Source organism: Chiloscyllium punctatum, chromosome 3 (assembly GCF_047496795.1).
Source record: "Chiloscyllium punctatum isolate Juve2018m chromosome 3, sChiPun1.3, whole genome shotgun sequence".
NCBI classification, from domain to species: Eukaryota; Metazoa; Chordata; class Chondrichthyes; order Orectolobiformes; family Hemiscylliidae; genus Chiloscyllium; species Chiloscyllium punctatum.
The window spans coordinates 117,648,470-117,671,315 of NC_092741.1; the positions used below are offsets into that span (position 1 = coordinate 117,648,470).

General features: G+C 49.4%; 2 protein-coding genes across 3 annotated transcripts in view; one reads left to right on the forward strand and one right to left on the reverse strand.

Annotated features, from left to right (window-relative positions):
- The window catches only part of heatr5b (HEAT repeat containing 5B), a 128,376-nt gene extending 123,116 nt beyond the window's left edge, over positions 1 to 5,260 (reverse strand). Inside the window, exon 1 of the mRNA XM_072559147.1 lies at positions 5,101 to 5,260. The gene's annotated coding sequence lies outside the window, so the exon portion shown is untranslated. The remainder of the gene's footprint in view (positions 1 to 5,100) is intronic.
- Positions 5,261 to 5,703: 443 nt separating this feature from the next.
- gpatch11 (G patch domain containing 11) lies at positions 5,704 to 20,434 on the forward strand. Of its 2 annotated transcripts, none has more exons than XM_072559161.1 (8): positions 5,704 to 5,832; positions 7,876 to 8,102; positions 9,256 to 9,297; positions 11,016 to 11,136; positions 12,743 to 12,833; positions 16,207 to 16,320; positions 17,210 to 17,291; positions 19,562 to 20,434. In XM_072559161.1, exons 1-8 carry the CDS (start codon positions 5,705 to 5,707, stop codon positions 19,615 to 19,617), a joined length of 861 nt encoding a protein of 286 aa, XP_072415262.1. In that variant the 5' UTR covers position 5,704; the 3' UTR covers positions 19,618 to 20,434. The 2 variants fall into 2 exon arrangements, with proteins under 2 accessions (XP_072415262.1, XP_072415272.1); XM_072559171.1 differs by having other exon boundaries at positions 5,715 to 5,951.
- The last annotated feature ends 2,412 nt before the right edge of the window (positions 20,435 to 22,846 follow it).

The window sequence follows — 22,846 nt, forward strand, 5'->3', positions numbered from 1 at the left end:
AGGGGGGGTGCGGGGAGAGTGAGGGGGGGTGCGGGGAGAGTGAGGGGGGGTGCGGGGAGAGTGAGGGGGGTGCGGGGAGAGAGAGGGGGGGTGCGGGGAGAGTGAGGGGGGGTGCGGGGAGAGTGAGGGGGAGGGTGAGGGGGTGTGCGGGGGGGTGCGGGGAGGGTAGGGGGAGGGTGGGGGGGGTGCGGGGAGAGTGAGGGGGGGTGCGGGGAGAGTGAGGGAGGGTGCGGGGGGGTGCGGGGAGAGTGGGGGAGAGTGAGGGGGGGTGCGGGGAGAGTGAGGGGGGGTGCGGGGAGAGTGAGGGGGGGTGCGGGGAGAGTGAGGGGGGGTGCGGGAGAGTGAGGGGGGGTGCGGGGAGAGTGAGGGGGGGTGCGGGGAGAGTGAGGGGGGGGTGCGGGGGAGAGTGAGGGGGGGGTGCGGGGAGAGTGAGGGGGGGTGCGGGGAGAGTGAGGGGGGGTGCGGGGAGAGTGAGGGGGGGGTGCGGGGAGAGTGAGGGGGGGTGCGGGGAGAGTGAGGGGGGGTGCGGGGAGAGTGAGGGGGGGTGCGGGGAGAGTGAGGGGGGGTGCGGGGAGAGTGAGGGGGGGTGCGGGGAGAGTGAGGGGGGGTGCGGGGAGAGTGAGGGGGGGTGCGGGGAGAGTGAGGGGGGGTGCGGGGAGAGTGAGGGGGGGTGCGGGGAGAGTGAGGGGGGGTGCGGGGAGAGTGAGGGGGGGTGCGGGGAGAGTGAGGGGGGGTGCGGGGAGAGTGAGGGGGGGTGCGGGGAGAGTGAGGGGGGGGTGCGGGGAGAGTGAGGGGGGGTGCGGGGAGAGTGAGGGGGGGGTGCGGGGAGAGTGAGGGGGGGTGCGGGGAGAGTGAGGGGGGGGTGCGGGGAGAGTGAGGGGGGGAGAGCGGGGAGAGTGGGGGGGGTGCGGGGAGAGTGAGGGGGGAGAGCGGGGGGGAGAGTGGGGGGGAGAGCGGGGAGGGTGAGGGGGGGTGCGGGGAGGGTGAGGGGGGGTGCGGGGAGGGTGAGGGGGGGTGCGGGGAGGGTGAGGGGGGGTGCGGGGAGGGTGAGGGGGGGTGCGGGGAGGGTGAGGGGGGGTGCGGGGAGGGTGAGGGGGGGTGCGGGGAGAGTGAGGGGGGGTGCGGGGAGAGTGAGGGGGGGTGCGGGGAGAGTGAGGGGGGTGCGGGGAGAGTGAGGGGGGGGTGCGGGGAGAGTGAGGGGGGGGTGCGGGGAGAGTGAGGGGGGGTGCGGGGAGAGTGAGGGGGGGTGCGGGGAGGGTGAGTGGGGGTGAGGGGAGGGTGAGGGGGGGTGAGGGGGGGTGCGGGGAGAGTGAGGGGGGGGTGCGGGGAGAGTGAGGGGGGGGTGCGGGGAGAGTGAGGGGGGGGTGCGGGGAGAGTGAGGGGGGGGTGCGGGGAGAGTGAGGGGGGGGTGCGGGGAGAGTGAGGGGGGGGTGCGGGGAGAGTGAGGGGGGGGTGCGGGGAGAGTGAGGGGGGGGTGCGGGGAGAGTGAGGGGGGGGTGCGGGGAGAGTGAGGGGGGGTGCGGGGAGAGTGAGGGGGTTGCGGGGAGGGTGAGGGGGGGTGCGGGGAGGGTGAGGGGGGGTGAGGGGAGGGTGAGGGGAGGGTGAGGGAGGGTGTGGGGGGTGCGGGGAGAGTGAGGGGAGGTGCGGGGAGAGTGAGGGGGGGGTGCGGGGAGAGTGAGGGGGGGTGCGGGGAGAGTGAGGGGGGGTGCGGGGAGAGTGACGGGGAGAGCGGGGGGGAGAGTGGGGGGAAGAGCGGGGAGAGTGGGGGGGGTGCGGGGAGAGTGGGGGGGGGTGCGGGGAGAGTGGGGGGGGTGCGGGGAGAGTGGGGGGTGGGTGCGGGGAGAGTGGGGGGGAGAGCGGGGAGAGTGGGGGGGGAGAGCGGGGAGAGTGGGGGGGAGAGCGGGGAGAGTGAGGGGGAGAGCGGGGAGAGTGGGGGGGGAGAGCGGGGAGAGTGGGGGGGTGCGGGGAGAGTGGGGGGGGTGCGGGGAGAGTGGGGGGGGTGCGGGGAGAGTGGGGGGAGAGCGGGGAGAGTGGGGGGGAGAGCGGGGAGAGTGGGGGGGGTGCGGGGAGAGTGGGGGGAGAGCGGGGAGAGTGAGGGGTAGAGCGGGAGAGTGGGGGGGGGTGCGGGGAGAGTGAGGGGGAGAGCGGGGAGAGTGGGGGGGGGGTGCGGGGAGAGTGGGGGGGGTGCGGGGAGAGTGGGGGGGGTGCGGGGAGAGTGGGGGTGTGCGGGGAGAGTGGGGGTGTGCGGGGAGAGCGGGGGAGGGGTGCGGGGAGAGCGGGGAGGGGTGCGGGGAGAGTGGGGGGGGTGCGGGGAGAGTGGGGGGGGTGCGGGGAGAGTGGGGGGGGTGCGGGGAGAGTGGGGGGGGTGCGGGGAGAGTGGGGGGGGTGCGGGGAGAGTGGGGGGGGTGCGGGAGAGTGGGGGTGTGCGGGGAGAGTGGGGGTGTGCGGGGAGAAGTGCGGGGAGAGCGGGGAGGGGTGCGGGGAGAGCGGGGGGGGTGCGGGGAGAGTGGGGGGGGTGCGGGGAGAGTGGGGGGGGTGCGGGGAGAGTGGGGGGGGTGCGGGGAGAGTGGGGGGGGGTGCGGGGAGAGTGGGGGGGGGTGCGGGGAGAGTGGGGGGGAGAGCGGGGAGAGTGCGGGGAGAGTGGGGGGGGTGCGGGGAGAGTGGGGGGGAGAGCGGGGAGAGTGGGGGGGGTGCGGGAGAGTGGGGGGGGTGCGGGGAGAGTGGGGGGGGTGCGGGGAGAGTGGGGGGGGTGCGGGGAGAGTGGGGGGGGTGCGGGGAGAGTGGGGGGGGTGCGGGGAGAGTGGGGGGGGTGCGGGGAGAGTGGGGGGGGGTGCGGGGAGAGTGGGGGGGGTGCGGGGAGAGTGGGGGGGGTGCGGGGAGAGTGGGGGGGGTGCGGGGAGAGTGGGGGGGGTGCGGGGAGAGTGGGGGGGGGTGCGGGGAGAGTGGGGGGGGTGCGGGGAGAGTGGGGGGGGGTGCGGGGAGAGTGGGGGGGGTGCGGGGAGAGTGGGGGGGGTGCGGGGAGAGTGGGGGGGGTGCGGGGAGAGTGGGGGGGGTGCGGGGAGAGTGGGGGGGGTGCGGGGAGAGTGGGGGGGGTGCGGGGAGAGTGGGGGGGGTGCGGGGAGAGTGGGGGGGGTGCGGGGAGAGTGGGGGGGGTGCGGGGAGAGTGGGGGGGGTGCGGGGAGAGTGGGGGGGGGTGCGGGGAGAGTGGGGGGGGTGCGGGGAGAGTGGGGGGGGTGCGGGAGAGTGGGGGGGGTGCGGGGAGAGTGGGGGGGGTGCGGGGAGAGTGGGGGGGAGCGCGGGGAGAGTGGGGGGGTGCGGGGAGAGTGAGGGGGAGAGCGGGGAGAGTGGGGGGGGTGCGGGGAGAGTGGGGGGGAGAGCGGGGAGAGTGGGGGGGAGCGCGGGGAGAGTGGGGGGAGAGCGGGGAGAGTGGGGGGGGTGCGGGGAGAGTGGGGGGGAGAGCGGGGTGTGGAGTGTGGGGACGGTGAGAGTGGGGGTGGGGGTCGAGTGGGGGTGGGGGCGGTGGGGGTTGGGGGGGTGTGGGGGTTGGGTGTGGAGGGTGTGGACGGTGAGGGTGGGGGCGGTGGGGGTTGGGAGGGGTGTGGGGGTTGGGTGTGGAGGGTGGGGACGGTGAGAGTGGGGGGGGGCGGTGGGGGTTGGGGGGGTGTGGGGACGGTGAGAGTGGGGGTGGGGACGGTGAGAGTGGGGGTGGGGGCGGTGGGGGTTGGGGAGGGGTGTGGGGGTTGGGTGTGGAGTGTGGGGACGGTGAGAGTGGGGGGGGGTGCGGGGAGAGTGGGGGGGGGTGCGGGGAGAGTGGGGGGGAGAGCGGGGAGAGTGGGGGGGGGTGCGGGGAGAGTGGGGGGGGTGGGGGGGGTGTGGGGGTTGTGTGTGGGGGTGTGGGGACGGTGAGAGTGGGGTGGGGTGGGGGGGTTGGGGGGGTGTGGGGGTTGGGTGTGGGGGTGTGGGGACGGTGAGAGTGGGGGGGGTGCGGGGAGAGTGGGGGGGGTGCGGGGAGAGTGGGGGGGGTGCGGGGAGAGTGGGGGGGGTGCGGGGAGAGTGGGGGGGGGTGCGGGGAGAGTGGGGGGGGTGCGGGGAGAGTGGGGGGGGTGCGGGGGGGTGCGGGGAGAGTGGGGGGGGGGTGCGGGGAGAGTGGGGGGGGGTGCGGGGAGAGTGGGGGGGGTGCGGGGAGAGTGGGGGGGGTGCGGGGAGAGTGGGGGGGGGTGCGGGGAGAGTGGGGGGGGGTGCGGGGAGAGTGGGGGGGGTGCGGGGAGAGTGGGGGGGAGAGCGGGGAGAGTGGGGGGGTGCGGGGAGAGTGGGGGGGGGTGTGGGGGTTGTGTGTGGGGGTGTGGGGACGGTGAGAGTGGGGTGGGGTGGGGGGGGTTGGAGGGGTGTGGGGGTTGGGTGTGGAGGGTGGGGACGGGGAGAGTGGGGGGGGGAGAGAGTGGGGGGGGGTGCGGGGAGAGTGGGGGGGGTGCGGGGAGAGTGAGGGGGGGTGCGGGAGAGTGGGGGGGGTGCGGGGAGAGTGGGGGGGGTGCGGGGAGAGTGGGGGGGGTGCGGGGAGAGTGGGGGGGGTGCGGGGAGAGTGGGGGGGTGCGGGGAGAGTGGGGGGGGGTGCGGGAGAGTGGGGGGGGTGCGGGGAGAGTGGGGGGGTGCGGGAGAGTGGGGGGGGGTGCGGGGAGAGTGGGGGGGGTGCGGGGAGAGTGGGGGGGGTGCGGGGAGAGTGGGGGGGTGCGGGGAGAGTGGGGGGGGTGCGGGGAGAGTGGGGGGGGTGCGGGGAGAGTGGGGGGGGTGCGGGGAGAGTGGGGGGGGCGTGCGGGGAGAGTGGGGGGGGTGCGGGGAGAGTGGGGGGGGGTGCGGGGAGAGTGGGGGGGGGTGCGGGGAGAGTGGGGGGGGTGCGGGGAGAGTGGGGGGGGGTGCGGGGAGAGTGGGGGGGGTGCGGGGAGAGTGGGGGGGTGGGGGGGGGGGGGGGGGAGTCCCTGGACGGTGTGAATCTGAACGATGCCTTGTCCCCCTCAGCTCCCGGCCTCTGGCCGGTAACAGGCCGATGCGCCGAGTCAGTCATCCCGGGTCCACAGCGCCTCACCCTGCGGCCCAGCTACTCACCTACTCTCCGCTTCCAGATCCTAGCTTGGGAATCCGGTTCGAGCTTCACTCCGCCGCGGGCAGGAACTGCTGTTCAGTCTGACAGTGACTCCGAGACCGCAACCGCCCCCAGCACCAACATTAGCAACTCCCCACCACCACAACCACGATCTGTCACCGACAGTGCGCACGCGCAGTCACGGCATTCTCCACACACACAGACCCGCGCACGCGCAGTCACGGCATTCTCCACACACACAGACCCGCGCACGCGCAGTCACGGCATTCTCCATCCACATCCCCCCACAGACACACACACACAGACCCGCGCACGCGCAGTCACGGCATTCTCATCCCCACACACGTATACAGACCTGCGCACGCGCAGTCACGGCATTCTCATCCCCATACACACAAACCCGCGCACGCGCAGGTCACGGCATTCTCTCCCCCCCCCCACACACACACACACACACACACTCACACACACAGACAGAGTCGCTCACGCGCAGTCGCAGCGTGGTGCCCGGCCACCGGCTCTGGGCATGCGCACGTACCGCACAGGGCCCGTATCCGTATTGCGCACGCGCCTCTATCGCCCGCAGGCCTCCTGGCAGCTCTGCGCATGTGCACTCGCCAGTCTTCGACGTTGACAGAGGCTGAGCTTGGCGAGATGGCGACTGGGAGTGTGCGGCCCGGGGAAGTCGAGGAGGAGAAAGATGATTACATGTCGGATGTGTTCGTCAATTTGCAGTAAGGATTCGGGTCCGTGGTCACGGCCCTATAAGAAGGAGTCGAGGCCGGGGATTGGGGCTAGTTGTTGACTAGAAGCAGAAAAACTACCGAGCTGTGGATGAGGAGAAGCACAGCAGGTCAGAGAGCAGGTTGTCTTCTGAAGAGAACTTAAACAAACTCATGATTCGAAGATACCGGTGTTGGACTGGGGTGTACAAAGTTAAAAATCACACAACACCAGGTTATAGTCCAACACGTTTAATGGGAAGCGTCGCTCCAAAATCTAGTACTTCCAATTAAATCTGTTGGACTATAACCTGGTGTTGTGTGATTTCTAACTTAAGGAAACAGGGCCTGTATTCTTAAAAAATTAGAAGACTACGAAATGATCTCATTGAAGAATGTGAAATTCTTCCAGGACTCAAGTTAGATGCAGGAACGATGTTTTCCCTTGCCTAGGGTGTCCAGAGCTAGGGTACACACTCTCAGATTAAGTACTGGCCATTTAATCAAGAGATGAGGCATTCTTCACTCGGCGGTGAATTGTCAGATCTTTGGAGGCTCAAACATTCAAGGCAGACATTAATACATTTCTACATATTAAAGATGTCGAGATCAGGAGGTACAATGGGAAGAATGCACTGAGGTAGATGATTAGCTCTGACAGAGTTGAATGGCTAAGCAGACTTTTGAGGGGCTGAATGGTCTGCTCTATTGTTATAGAAGTGAACTACTTTTGACATGTAATTATTCTAATCTCATAGGCAAATGTGGTACTGCAGTTTGTGCACAGCCATGTTCCCACAAGTAGCAACCAGGTGACAAATTAAGTTGTTCTGGTGATAGTGAGTGTTTTCCAGAGCAGAAGGGGGAGATCTTCTGCTTGACTGTTGTTTGTTTTCCTGGATGTGGGCAATGCTGCCATTTATTGCCTGTGTTAGTTGAAAATTAAGATTGATGCCCCCTACACCAACCTCCGGATACATCATATCATCCACCGTCATTTCCGCCACCTCCAAACAGACCCCACCACCAAGGATATTTTCCCTCCCCATCCCTATTGGTGTTCCGGAGAGACCACTCCCTCTGCAACTCCCTCGTCAGGTCCACACCCCCCCACCAATCCCACCTCCACTCCCGACACCTTCCCCTGCAACCACAAGAAATGCAAAACTTGCGCCCACACCTCCCCCCTCATCTCCCTCCAAGGCCCCAGTGGATCCTTACATATCCATTGCAAATTCACCTGCACCTCCACACATAGCACTTACTGCACCCGTTGCACCCGATGTGGTCTCCTCTACGTTGGGGAGACAGGCGGCCTACTTGTGGAACATTTCAGGGAACACCTCTGGGACACCTGCACCAACCAACCCAACCGCCCCGTGGCTGAACACTTTAACTCCCCCTCCCACTCCACCAAGGACATGCAGGTCCTTGGCCGCCTCCATCGCCAGACCCTGACCACACGACTCCTGGAGGAAGAGCGCCTCATCTTCCGCCTAGGAACCCTCCAACCACACGAGATGAATGTAGATTTCTCCAGCTTCCTCATTTCCCCTCCCCCCACCTTACCTCAGTCCCAACCCCCGGATTCAGCACCGCCCTCTTGACCTGCAATCTTCTTCCCAACCTCTCCGCCCCCACCCCCTTTCCGGCCTATCACCCTCACCCTCACCTCCTTCCATCTATCGTATTCCCAGCGCCCCTCCCCCAAATTCTCTCCCCCTTACCCTTTATCTCAGTCCACTTGGCACACCAGCCTCATTCCTGAAATGAAGGGCTTATGCCCGAAGCGTCGATTCTCCTGCTCCTCAGATGCTGCCTGGCCTGCTGTGTTTTTCCAGCACCACATTTTTCAACTCTAGTCTCCAGCATCTGCAGTCCTCACTTTCTTCTACTATGGTCAAATAGCCACATATGTGGACACAAAAAAGGGGTGCTTGAGGAACCACTCATTGAGTGGCCTGAAACTGTGTCCCAGCAAGGGAAAGCCAATGCCTTTGCCAAATTTCTTCTCAGAGAAAATTAAAGATAATACTGCCATTTGTGATCACCTAGGCAGGATGTTAAACCAGGTCTGGTTATGGTCAGAAGAGTGAAAGAAGAAATCCTTAAGAGAGAGCGTGCAATGGAATTGATCTTGGAAAACAAGCAGAAGAGCAAAAAGGAAGAGGAGAAAGAGAGACGCGAGACCATGTTACAAAGCTCGTTAGGAAGTGAAAACAAGGGCTTCTCATTGCTTCAGAAGATGGGATATAAAGAAGGTCATGGTCTTGGCAAAAGTGGTACGTTGTCAATCATCTTAGATCTAAGACACTGTTTTGAGGTGTGTGTGTTTGTGTGTGTGGACAGTTGCATTTAATCACAGTATTTATGAACTTTTTTGTGAATTGCAATGATAAAGTCTTAAATGTAATATGACAACAAAAGGTAACTCCATTAGAAACAAAATATTGCTTTTGTAGGATTTCAATATGTTCTATCACTTCATGGTATTGCAACAACATTTGTAAACATGGTAAAACATTGCAAAGTGTTTCACAAGAACATAACGTAAATCAAAATTCAACACCATTGCTTCATCAGGAGATTGGAGACAAGTGACCAGAAGCTTGGGCAAGCAGGTAGATATTAAGGAATGTCTGACAGGAGGAAAGAAGTCACAAGGCATAGAGATTTCGGAGGGATTTCTGAAGCTTAGAGCCCAGGCAGTTGCTTATATGACCACTGCTTTTGGGGCATGGAGAATTGGGGATGCTCAAGTGGCCAGAATTGGAGAAAGCCTTCAGTTGAAGAAATCCTGGAGTGTTATCAAGCTGAAGGAGAAAAGAGACAGAGATGAGCTCAAATTTGCAAAGGAGGTACCAGATACTTTGGGAGCCATTAGTTTAATATCCCCACCTACCAAATATGTTCTAAAGATACTGAAATAATGACCAGCGGTGACAACACTGGAGTGAGGTCAGATTCAGGATGTGCACAGCCTGGGTTTATATAGTGAATGCATATAATAAAATAAACTCATACCAAATAACCCTATCATCAGCAAGTTTTTTTGTGGCAGGGGGAGAGCCCAAGGTTTCCAACAACCTTAGTGTGGAATTGCTTGCAGAATGACCTACTTCAACCTTATGTTTATTTTGCCTTACACAGATACACATGCTCCCTCTCCCTCTTCCCAAGCCCAATCAGTTGAGCCTCTGTTACTACTATTTTGCCATATATGTATTCTATCCTTTCTCTTACATGTTGTCAAAAGTGCTCCCTCTTAAATTCATCCTGACTATTTTTCTCAACCACTCACTGGAGTTCCATGTCCCAGTCATCCAGGTCAAGATGTTTCTCTTTAACTCCTCACAGGATTATTAGTGATTAGTAAATTATACAATTCAAGCTTGTGTCATTAAAATCTTTTAAGTCCAATCTTTCATTTTTCAGGAAATGGAATTGTTGAACCTATTCCACTACAGATTAAAACTGGTAAGTTAATCCTAGTTCGCCATGATTTTTTAGAGATGTCTCCATTCTCTTATTGCAACAAATTTTATACTCAGTCAACATTGATATGGATTTTGAAAGAAAGCTACAGGTGTTGGGAGTATTCGTATCCAGTTCAATCCAAAACCACTATGCTAAAGATTGTGATACAGTTATGTTATGGGACATCATTTAAATTGTCAGTGCATTACAGAATGAAGAATAGTTGAATTGTTAAGAGTTGAGTGGGAAAGACATTGTGGGAACATGAGATAGGCTAAACAGAGATGATGCGTTTGGTGAGAAGAATCTGGGAGATTGGAGAAGGAAGTAATGAGGAATTGGGGTAGCTATACAAGTCATTTGAAGTATGTCTATCTTCTGGATTGGGTTTAGTATGAAGAATCGTTCTTTGTCCAGAAGCTTTCTTTATCAATGTGTTTTGAAGCCAGGGAATCTCCTTGCCCTTACTGTTTTGGTTTCCTACTGTAACCATGTTTCAATGATGTGTTTGTTGTACACACATGGAGAAAGGGCAGGCTGATCTGTATAGGGGGAGATGCAGAAGTGAATTAATGAGATCAGCTCAGACACAATGGAAAGGGAAACAGTAGTATAGTGATTGAAACACATCTGTGGAAGATGACTAGGCTGAGCAACAGTGTGGCCAGACAATGATGCTCCATGAGTAGTGAGGATCAGTTTATTTCTAGTAAAGAACTTGTGGGGCAAGTCTGGTAGACAGTTAATTAATTCTCTAAAGTAGTCCATTTGATTGGCATCTTCCTCAGATTTCTGTTGTCTCAAAATCTCCAATAGCATTGAAACAGAAGAGAAGGAGAGAGAGAACTAGGGCTAATCATCTTTAAGTAAGAATGCAGGAGGCAAGGTTATGATATTTGGATAGCTTCAGAGATTAGGAATAAAGCAGTTCTGTGGGGTTGAGGATGACTGTTAGATGTTAATTTTATATTAGTAATCTTTAATTTAGCTTATTGGCATTAACTGTGGATTCTGTCCTTTATAAGTATTGCTTCTGTAATGTAGTGGTGATCAGACTTGCTTCATACACAAAAGGTTCCTGATTTGAAACCAGATGCACACATTATCATGACTTGTTTCTGTCACAGTAAAGAGCTGTTGCCTGATTGACCTTTCTCAGTAGGGTCTTGCGACACAGTTGGTAGCCTGTCTCTGAGCCAGATAGTCTGGGTAAAAGTCTCACCTTCCCCTAAGGTATGTAATCACGTTTCTGGGCAGGTTGTTTTAAAAATGACTTTTCCTAATTAGACAAACTGCAGGTGCGGTTAGTTCGATGATTGCTGGGACTTATAACTGTAAATAAATACTTACATACATATGTGAAGATGTACTTTAATAATAAACAGCAATGCTGCAAACCTTTTTATAAAGCGTAACAGCGTTTTTGATAAGAACAGATATGGAGTTTGCACATTCTCCCCATGTCTGTGTGGGTTTCTTCTGGGTGCTCTGGTTTCCTCCCACAGTCACAAAGCTGTGCAGGTCAGGTGGATTGGTTATGCTAAATTGTCCATAGTGTTAGGAGCATTAGCCACGGATAAATATAGGGTAGGGGAATTGGTCAATGTGTACTTGTTGGGCCAAATGGCCTGTTTCCATACTTTAGGGAATCTAGTCTAATCTTATACGTGGTTGACTTGATGTACAAGCTGTTGATAAATGATGTTTTATCATTGCAGGACGCGCTGGAATTGGCCATGAGGCAGCAGAAAAACGGAAAGCCGAGGAAAAGACTGAACATCGCAAACAAATGTCACAAGTGAAGAAACGGGCAGAGGAATTTGCCCTTAATGAATATAGGTATAGTGCATTTTGGACTGATAGCTGAATTTTCAGTTTTTTTAAAAATAAAGAAAAAGAACAGTTTGTAAATCATACCCATTTTAAAACTTAAGCCTAATGTAAAGTCATAAAATGTTTATCAATTTATTCTGATATAAATTCCTTTGTACATATTTATAATTTCACCTGCCTATGTGAACCTGTCACATAAGCTATCTCAATAGTGGGGCCACTACAGTGTCATCTCTGATGATTGTATAATCACAGCATAATTTCAACATTTGCAGATGATACAAGACTTATGGGTCACTGAAAATTAGGGATGCTCAAGAGGCCAGAATTGGAGGAGGCCTTCACTTGGAGAAATCTTGGAAATTTATAGAGTTGAAGCAGGAAGTATTGTGAACTGGGAGGAGGATAGTGACAGACTTTAGGAGGGCAGACAGGCTGGTGGGATAAGGCAAAAACATGGCAGATAAAATTTAATGCAGGGAAGTGTGAAGTAAGAAATTTTAGATGAGAGGCAACAAACTCATTTGTACAGTCCTTGTTTCCTCTAAACTGCACAGCCATGCAGCTGCAGTGAAGCTCCTCCAAGGTTCCACGCAGCCCCAGTCAGCAATTTCAGAAGTCACTGTGATGCACAGACCTCAGGGATCCACGCATTCAAAAAAAAATTGGAGAAAGTATAGGTACAATTCTAAAACGGCAATGGAGCATTGGTGGCATATGTGCACAAATTACTAAACATAGGGCATTGAGCAAGTGAATTTAGATTCCCTATAGTGTGGAAACAGACCCTTCGGCCCAACAAGTCCACACTGATCCTCCGAAGAGTATCCCACCCAAACCTACTCCCCTACCTTATTACTCTACAATTACCCCTGACTAATACTGCTAACCTACGCATCCCTGAACACTTTGGACAATTTAGCGTGACCAATTCACCTAACCTGCGCATCTTTGGATTGTGGGAGGAAACCGGAGCACCTGGAGGAAACCCATGCAGACATGGGGAGAATGTGGTGTTTGCATAGTTGCCCGAGGCTGGAATTGAACCCAGGTCCCTGGCGCTGTGAGGCAGCAGTGCTAACCACTGAGCCACCATACTGCCCTTGTGGTTGAAAAGGAATCTGGAATCCTGGGGTTTATAAGGAGAAATATGGAATACAAAAATAAAGAGTTTTGATGAGCCCTTTTAAAGCTATGATTTGGCTTCCACTGAAGTATTGTGTTCAATTCTAGGCATTATACTTTGGAAAGACATGAATTTCTTTTGAGAAGTGTTTTTGTTTAATCACCACCAAAGCAGCCATGCTTTGTGGTTGAGGCCTTAAGCTCTAGAATTCTATCCTTCAACCTCTCCACCTCTCTCACCATCTTTAATTCTTTTATTAAAACCTGCCTATTTCACCAAATGTATGGTCATCTATCCTAATATCTTGATGTGGCTTAGAGCAAATATTGTTTGTTAATACTCCTGTGAAATTTCCTTTGGATATTTTCTGTGTTAAAGATGTTCTTTAAATATAGATTGTTATTCATTATTATATTGTCCAGACTTGGTGCTTTTAAAAATCAGCTAGTAGTTTCAATATGGCTGTCTAATTTCTGACTTTCCCAGGCTACAGGTCCGGAAAAAAAAGGATCAACTTCAGATGGAAGGAGATTTAAGGAAGAGTCAAGTTGCCTGTCAACAGCTGGATTTACAGAAGGTATTAAAATAACTTTCAACATGGTTGTAGGTACAGGTGGAGGCCATTCAGCCTTTTCAGGCCTGTTCAACCATTCTGTTAGATCAGGGTTGATCTGTGCCTCAATTTCATTTTTCCTTCTTAGCTGCATGTTCCTAGTAGCACAAGCAGTTCAATCTGACCCTCTTTTAGACTTGTCCACTTGAGAAATTACAAGCCAAATTCATACAGTGTCATTTAACTCCCTGTGTCCTGATATTGTTCTGGTGAATCTGTACTGCCCTCCTCCCCCAATTAAAGCCCAAAATCCAACATATTACAGTCTCTCCAGTCCAGAAGGTTGGGGTCAAGTCATTTCTGAATTTTGGAATTTTCTGAATTATAGAATGATGTTGTAATGCTTAGTGAATGAACTGAAGAACACCATGGATATACCACAAAAATAAGCCTTTGAAATCTCGAGGAATCCTTCCAAAAATGGGAATCCGCTTACAGGCTGAGTGTAAATATGACCTACAGCTAATTACCTATTGCTATAGGTGATCAAAGTTTGAAATGTGAAAACAAATCCAGTAATTCAAATTAAATCACTGTGCCATGTTTTATTGAATGTGTTTTGCAAGTATATCTTTAACCACAATCAAAATATTTTCAAAACTATAAAAATCATTGTCTTTTGCATTGACAAGAAATAGGTCATTTAATTCATTCAGAGTCATTTTGGTTATGGTGCCATCATGAGGATTCCATGGTAACATTTGGTAATTTTGGTTTCAAAATCACCTCTCAACAACAGATCATCTTCCTCTCCTATTGAGTCTGATAGTCCAGTTTTTGAACAATTAATTTAGATTGTACCTTAACAACTCAATTTGATGACAACGTCATACAAAAATTCAAGCATGATTCCTCATGAATTTTTTTTTAAATTAACCATCTAATGATTTTGTTTGGTGCAGCCATCATCCTTGAACTGCTTTTTGTTGCACACATCTGAAGCTTGAACTGTGGATTTTTGACTTCTTCATTTATACACTTGTTTATTTCTTAGTCAGTGCTTTTTGGTTTCATCGGTTATATGGAATCTGCACATGACCCACAAAAAGCCACTGTGTCCTTTATGCAAGCAGCTGGAGCACTCATTTCACCCAATTTTGATGCAGAACTTCACTCCACCCTCATCCTTCTAGCCATTGTGCACAAAAACTCCTGCAGCAAACTTAATCTTCAGCATGTTTTTATATTTGATAAAAACTTCTAAAAATTATTGTAGACTTTAATTTTGTTCCGCTGACAATGCAGCATAATATCTCTATGAATCCTGTCTTAATATAGAATCATTGAAAGCTTAAGGCACAGAAAGAGACCACTATGCCTGATTAGGTCGTAATGTCTTAAAAACAAACCACTTATCCTAATCCCACATGTTACAGCACTCAAGGTTCACATCCAGACATCTTTTAAATTAGTTGAAGGTTTCTGCCTCTCTTTCTCTTTTGGGCAGTGAGTTACAGACCACTACCACCCTCTTTTTCCTGACCAACCCTTTAATCTCATTTAAATCTATGCCCCTAATTGCTGAACTCTCTGCTCAGGTAAATAGGCATTTCCCATCAATTCTATTCAGACCCCCTCACACTTTTGTACCTCTTTACTAACTTTGCCCAACCACATGTAATCCAAGCCGATCTGATCATTCCTCACTCCTGCACTTTCCAGTCCTAGCATCATCCTCCATAAATCTCCTTTCAAACCTTGCTCATGCTGTTACGCCTTTTCAGTAATGATTTGGCCAGAATTACACACAATTCTCAAGCTGTGGCCAAACTAACTAAGGAAAACATTTCATATGCTGCCTGAGCTACTTTACCAACTACATTTTGAGTTCTATGGACATTCCCTTCAATGTTACACTTGTGGGTCCCTTTGGTATGTTTGGCCTCCCCAAATGCATCAATTTGTGCTTCTCCAGACTAAATTCCTTTTGTCACTACAACCTACCTGACCAGTTCTGCAGTTTTCAATAGAACTGTTTTTGAACCTTTACTTTCCATAGTTCATTTGCTAGAGGTATTTTACTTATGTTTCTAATATGGAATAATGGGCACCCATGCTTTTTCCTATCACTTGATGAATTGCTGGAAACTGGTAACTTTAGCAGAGAGATTTCTTCATGGAGATCAACTGATCTTGGTCTTCTGCACAAAATATTTTCATTCCAAAAAGCACTTGTTTTCCTCTTAAGTGGGAGACTCCTTATTTGTAAATAGGGTGAAATGATTGCCCAGTGGTATTATCTCCACTATGCAGAATTAAGTTTTTTTTTAAAAAACCTGGAATTAAGAGTCTAACAATGACCACAAATCCACTGCTGATTTTTGGAGGAAAAACCCATCTGATTTACAAATGTCCCTTAGGGAAGGAAACTGCCATTTTTACCTGTGACTTCAGACCCAAGCAATGTGGTTGACTTTTAACTGCCCTCTGGGCAATGAGGGATGGGCAATAAATGCTGCCCTAGCCAATGATACCCACATCTCACGAATAAGGAAAAAAAAGTAGTCATTTGTTCCTTAGTCATAAAGCAATAATAAATAATACAAATAATTTCACTTATCCCAATATGGAATTTATGTTCCATTTCCTAAAATACAATCATAGAAGGATGCTGTAGGTTGCTTTGGATTGCTGCAGCATTTCTAGATAATTGGTGTGTACAAGCAATAGATTTCCACACTGGAAGGCTATAGTTATATCATTTGAAATGCAGTGCCCAGAATTTAATGCCCTAGACCTAATGGGACCAAAACTCTCAAATGAATTGCAACTTCCTTCTCTTGGTCACTGGTCCCCAAACCCATTAGCTTATTTTGATTTTGCTTGGTACGTGATTGCTGGCTTTTAATGATTTCAGTAGTTGGACTATCAAATCTCTCTGCAGTTCCTTGTTTGTAAGCATTTAGAAAGTACTATACTTCAATTTATCTGTCTTTGATTCACTCTTTCACACTGGGATGTGACTGTGTTCGTGCCTACTTTAAGTAACCTCTGGAGGTATAGCTGTAGATTTAATAGTGGGCATTCATTGTCACCCTGAGTGCTGGGAATGTTATGAAGTCCCCAGAAACATGAAAAATGATATTCTCTTCTTGTCAAACAACTAGACCTAACTGTTTATCAGAGACCAAGACGTAACAAATTCTTGAGCACTTTGAGCCTCTGTTTGCTTTTCGTGCAAGCACTATGTGAGGGAATGTAGTTATCTCCACACATTCCTCCCAGAAACACGCTAGCAAAATTGTGTAAGTGTGATAAGATAGAATGCGATTATACAGAACTTAAATGTATTTGCTATTAATACTACATTAAATATCCTTCATTATTTCATGTACAGGGTATAGATGTTCCACAAGAAACATGGTATTGGTTGCCCACTTCCATTGATGATGATGGTGGAAAGGAGGAAGATGAAGAATCAAGTGGACAAGATTATGAAGTGTTTCACACAGTAAAAGTCTTTATTTTATCAGAACTTATTAAAGGCTTCATTAAAGATTGTGTACAATAATTAAGAGAAATGTTTTCCTGGTTCCTACTGGCCGTGACTCGGATCAGTAACACCCATCCCTTCATTGAACCCATCCACACTTTAATGTATAGCACTTTTACCTCAGAGGGTTGGGAATTCAAGTCTTCCTTCATTTCCTTAAGTGCAAAATAAGGGTGATATTCTGGTGCAACACCAAGGGACTGTTGCAGTGTCAAAGGTGCACTTTTTGGATGAGACCTTGAAACAAGGCCCCATCTCCCTGCATGGGTGAATGCAGATGATTTTGTGGCATTATTTGAGAACAAGCAGGAGAAATTCTCCTGGTGACCTGACCATATTTATCCCTCCTCCAATAACAGGTTATCTATTTATGACATCGCTGTTTGTTAAGTCATGCTGTGCACAATTTGATTGCAGCGTTCACTCTCTTCTATCATTAACAAATGTTCTCATTAAAATATTGCATTTCAAAAAGTGACTGTGAAAAGCTATGAAAAGTATTTAACTTATGAGAGCTGATTTTTAAATGGAAATTCTTTTAAACTACATGGCTGTTGTCATCATCCCACATTGCCTGAAGCCATTTGGACAAAAGTTACTCCCTTTACCTCATCTAGGAACACAGTGGACCTGATGTAGAAGAAGGCAACACATTATTAATCTGGTGTGTGGGAGTACAGTGAGTGACCACATCAGGATCACACAATTAGAACGGGTTTGAACGTCTGCAGTACAGGAGCACAGTGGACTACCACTTGTGGATTGCAGGAATGTGATGTGTTGTCGAGTTGTAATTTTCTTTGTCGAAGATAAGCTTGTTAATTGGAGTATTGTTTTCTTTTTTCAGACTGATGAAAAACTGCTGATTTTGACTAGATATCTCAGGAGGAAATACTTTTACTGTGTCTGGTGTGCAATTTCTTATCAAGGTAAAAATACACTGTACCTATTTTTAGAAAGTTTTGTGATTGTTGCATGCTTCCTTTTATTCCCATTCTACAGAAGTGAAGTATTCTGGTTTGTATGGTTAACTATAAGAGTTGAGTTGATTTCCCATAAATTATGTTTTAGAACATTTTTTTAAAAATCTGTCGCATAAATGTCCTTCAGCCCATTAAAATTCCAAACACTGGGCTGTTCAGTATCCAACTCTATTTTGAATATCCCTCTTTTGTATTTGACAAATAATGCAAAGTAGTTTTCTTGTTTGGTGATGTATGCTACCCACTACATGTTTTAAATCCACTGGAGTGGACTGCTTTTATTTTGCATCTTACATGACCTCAATATCCTGAAACCATTTGTGGCCTGTTTTCTTTTTTTTTGAACTGCAGCCAACACTCTTATAGAGCTGAGGGCCTAAGTAGCTAATAGCTTGTCTCAGTATTAGGGAGGAAGAAGTGATAAATGCCCAAGAAACCAGAGCTAGAGGAAACAGAAATCAGAGGATTGCAGTGCAAAATTTGTGCTGATTTCTACAGCATCTTCCCTCAATTAACACAGCATCCCAGTTCTTAATTTCCATTTATCTCATCTGGTCCTACATGGGGTCTTTGAAATGGCAGATGGGAGCAGTCCATGTCCAAATGCAATAAGATTGGGACAATATCAGGCTTGTGCTATAAAGAGGCAAACAAGTGCCAAGCAATGGCCATCTCCAATAAATTATCATCTAACCACCTTTGGCATTCAGTGGCTTTACCATCACTGAATCCCCCATTCTTAACATCTTGACGGTTGCTACTGACCAGAAACTCATTGGACTCCCCATAATAATATAATGGCTACAAGAGCAGGTCAGAGGCTAGGAATACTGAAACAAGTAAATGCCCTCCTGATTTCCCAAAGTCTGTCTACCATCTGTAAAGCACAAGTCAGGAGTGCGATGGAATGCTCCTCACTTGCCTGGATGAACGCAACTCTGACAACAGTCAAGTTTGACACTATCCAGAACAAATTAGCCCACTTGATTGGCATCCACAAACATCACCACTGATGCTCACCAAATTCACCAAACATCCTATAGCAACATGTTCCAAACCCACGACCACCTCCATCTTGAAGAGCAAGGGTCGCAGATAAGTGGGAGCACCACTAATTGCAAATTCCCTTCCAAGCCACTCACCATCTTGACTTGACAACATGTTGCTGTTCATTTGTGTCAAATTCCAGGTATTGTAAGTCTGCCTCTACACATGGACTGCAGTGGTTAAAGAAGGCAGCTCATTGCCACCTTAAGGGTAACTGGGTAATAAATGCAGCCCAGACACTGGTCCCACAAGTGAAGGTTTTAAAAATGCCATCATCAAACATCCTGTTTCCTCCCTACTCTTTATCCTGTCCAGAGGTGATATTTCACTTTACTCATTCAACAAAATGAATTGCCTTCAACGACATCACATCCTCTTCAAATACCGAGATCAAAACTGTGCACAGTACTCCAGGTGCAGCCCCATTAATACCCTGTACACTAGTAATAATATTTCCCTAGTTTTAAATTCTAACTCATTCTCAATAAAGACCAAAATTCCATTTGCATGTTTAATTACTTGTTGCACTTGCATGCTAACTGCTTGTTTTGTGGCCAAGAACTCCCAGATCCCTCTGCTGTGCTGGTTTGGAGTGTTCTGCCTTTTGATTCTTTCTGTATCTGCCTAACCCCTCATTTTTCTATATTAAACTCCATCTGCCAAGCTTTTGCCCATGCTCTCAACATATCTAATCCCCTTACAGATTCCTTAAGTCCTCATCATAACATGCCCTCCCACATTTTTATATAACAGGCATATTTGGATGCATTATGCTCTGCCCCCTCCAATTCATTCATATAGACAGTAAATAATTGAGACCTGAGGAATGATTCTTGTGCCATTCCACCAGTCTTTCCAATCTGAAAAAGACCCATTGATCTAAACTGTGTGTTAGCCAATCTTCAATCCATGCCAATACAGAACCACCCAAAACTTAGCTCCTTCTTGTACTAAGTTATTATGCCTTATCGTAAATCTGAATGCATTAAGTTTATTGGTTCCCCTTTCTCAACTCTACTTATGTCCTCATCGAGCTCTAGAAAATTTGTCAAACATACTCCCCATACACAAAACCATGTTGACTCTGTGTTAATCTTTTCAAAATATCTTGCTGTTTAACATTTGCTTCTTTCCAGCATTTTGAAAGTGTTGCTTATGATTTGTGGCAGATGAGGAGGACCTATCTGATAACTGTCCTGGGGATTGTGCTGCTGACCACTGCTGACTGAAGAAGCGCAGTAAAGAGTAGACAGAAACCACACTAATGGTGGCAGCTCTAGAACTGCTGTGCTGAAACTGGAATGGAGTGTTCTGAATATGAAAAAAACTTCCAAAACTCAGTTGTCAATCCCAAGCTGGATGCTGATGGCAACAGTGTGTGCTCTAACTTGTATTTGAAGAAGATGAACTAAATAATGCCATTTTGACAGATGGGCTACAGTACATGTAAAATATTCACGTTTTTGTTATTTTATTTTAAAGTACCTCTGTATTTATTGACTTGTATTGTGTGGCTTTATTTGCCTGAAAACAACTCACTGGGAATCCTGCCTTTGTCCTTTGAAATTCCACTTTGTGGATCAAAGCCTGTTAAGTCTGAATCCCGGCAAGGTGCAACAAGATATTTTCATGGTCTGAAATGAAGACAGCTGAGTGCAAAGGTAAATGGATATGTGTAGATGATATGGAAAGATTCAGAAGATAAGATGTTTTCATTCTTGCTCACAAATTTACTATGGAATCATTTATCGGCAGTTTTGTGCTTAGAAGGTAGTTATAATATTCATCTACCTTGCCTATACCCGAGATCAGTCAGAGGGCAATTGCTTGTAAATTTCAGATTCCTCATCAATGATGATTTGTTCTGTACTCTTTGTTAAAGGATAAAGCCTAGTGTGTGGTAAATATGTGCTGGACACATGATTAACATCAGTTTTTGAATCTACTGCAGATTTTTCATTTTAGATTCTTTATTCCCTATTACTGTTCTGTTTCTGTTTGTATATAAATTACAGATTTAAAAATAAACTGTTTTTGATTCATGTCTTTTGTGCAATGATTATCAGATTGAATAGTAACAGAAAAATAACATATATGTAATATACCCTAGCCTTCATATTATGACAGTGATACTCTGAAAGTATTACTTCTATAAAGCATGATAGGATGTGCTTGGGTTGTGAAAGGTGTTATAGAAATTCGCGTTATTTCTTGCTTTGTATTCTAGTGTTTAGATCATTCTCCCATTCTTATTTGATATCCGCTAACTGAAATAAAGAAAGGTACTGTATTTACATGGTGCGTTCCATTACCTCTGTCTTAAGAGCTTCACACCTAATCAAGTACTTTTAAAGTGTAGTAGTGACCCTTGTAATTCAGAAAGAAAGGAGGCATGGAATACAGGGAAACCTGTGTCTGGATACAGAATGGCCCATAGAAGACAGAGGGTGGTGGGAAATGAAACATCTTCAGCTTGGAGCTCAGTGACCAGTGTGTTCCACAAGGATCTGTTCTGGGATCTCTGCCCTTTGTGATTTTTATAAATGACTTAGATGAGGGAGTGGAAGGATGGGTTAGTAAGTTTGCCGATGGCATGAAGGTTGGTGGAGTTGTGGATAGTGTGCAGGGTTAAAGGCAGGACTCTTGGCAGTGTGGGGGAACAGAGGGATCTTGCGGTCCATGTCCATGGATCACTCAAAGTTGCCATCCGGTTAAGAGGGTTGTTAAGGCATTTGGTGTATTGGCTTTCATTAGCAGGAGAATTGAGTTTAAGAGCCGTGAGCTTATGCTGAAGCTCTGTAGAGCCCTGCTTAGACCATACTTGGAATATTGTGTTCAGTTCTGGTCGCCACATTATAGGAAAGATGTGGAAGCTTTAGGAAGGGTGCAGAGGAGATTTACCAGGATGCTGCTTGGACTGGAGGGCATGCCTTATGAAGAAAGGTTGAGGGAGCTACAGGTTTTCTTATTGGAACAAAGAAGGATGAGAGGTGACTTGATAGAGGTGTACAAGATAATGAGAGGCATAGATAGAGTAGACGGCTAGAGACTTTTTCCCATGCCAGAAATGTCTATCACAATAGGACATAATTTTCAGGTAATTAGAGGAAGGTTTAGTAGAGGTGTCAGAGGGAAGTTCTTTACCACCAATGCTGGCACTGCATTCCACATACCCACCACTCTGTGTAGAGTCAGATACAATAGGGACAATAACGTGACTCGGATTGGACATGGAAGGTAGTACAATGAAGTGCATGTAGGTTAGTCTGATCTTGGACTAGGACTGAAGGGCCTGTACTGTGCTATGTTTTATGTAATATAGAAAATTGAATCCACAAACTGGGAAGAGCCAAGACATAGTGAGTTTTGAGAAGATTTGTAGCTCAGGTTGAGGTTTTGGATGTAGGTTTGCTCGCTGAGCTGGAAGGTTCATTTCCAACATTTTGTCACCCTACAAAGGTAATAGCTTCAGTGGCCTCAGGCGAAGCACTGCTGAACATTCCTGTGTTCTATTTATGTTTGGTTGGTGATGTCATTTCCTGTGGTGATGTCATTTCCTGTGGTGAAGTCACTTCCTATTATTTTTCTCATGGGGTGGTAGATGGGGTCTAACTCGATGTGTTTGTTGATAGCGTTCCGGTTGGGATGCCATGCTTCTAGGAATTCTCATGCGTGTCTTTGTTTGGCTTGTCCTAGGGTGGATGTGTTGTCCCAGTCGAAGTGGTGTCCTTCCTCATCCGTATGTGAGGATACTAGTGAGAAAGGGTCATGTCTTTTTGTGGCTTGGTAGTGGAAATGAACCTTCCAGCTCAGCGAGCAAACCTACATCCAGAGTCAAGACATTTCCATTGGATCTGATCCTTACAGAATATCAAACTCCACCATATCTTCATTATAATGGCTAGCTCTTTCCTCAGCATTAACTAGTATATATCTGTCTACTTTCTAGATAACCACCTTATCTTTTGGAAAGGAAATTCCAGATTGCTGCTTGTTTTTATGTGAAAAAGTGCTTTCTGATTTCCTGAGTGGCCCATTTTAAGATTCTATGCCCTTGTTCTTGATTTCTCCACCAGATAATCTCCAACCAAGCCCTTGGTCATCCTTCCCAATCCCCTTCATGGATCAACATTTGTTCCACTGAGTGTCTTTATTTCTGCTTTGGGATATTTCCTAGATTAAAGGGCACAAGTTATTTCTGTATTTGGAGCAGCCTATACTTTTGACATTTCCCTGTGATTTAAAGATTGGAATCATTTGTGTATATAAACGGACAAAATGTCGCATTCTAACAAAGTGTGCTGCTCTGGAAAGTAACATCACTCCTGCCAATTGTAGTGCACTCCTGCCTGTCTGGGCATTAGGAGGGGAGGAGGAAATTACTAAAACTGAGGATTAGGCTGAGCATTCGCCCTCAAGTGGTGGATTGAAGGATGCACAATGAAAGAGTTGAT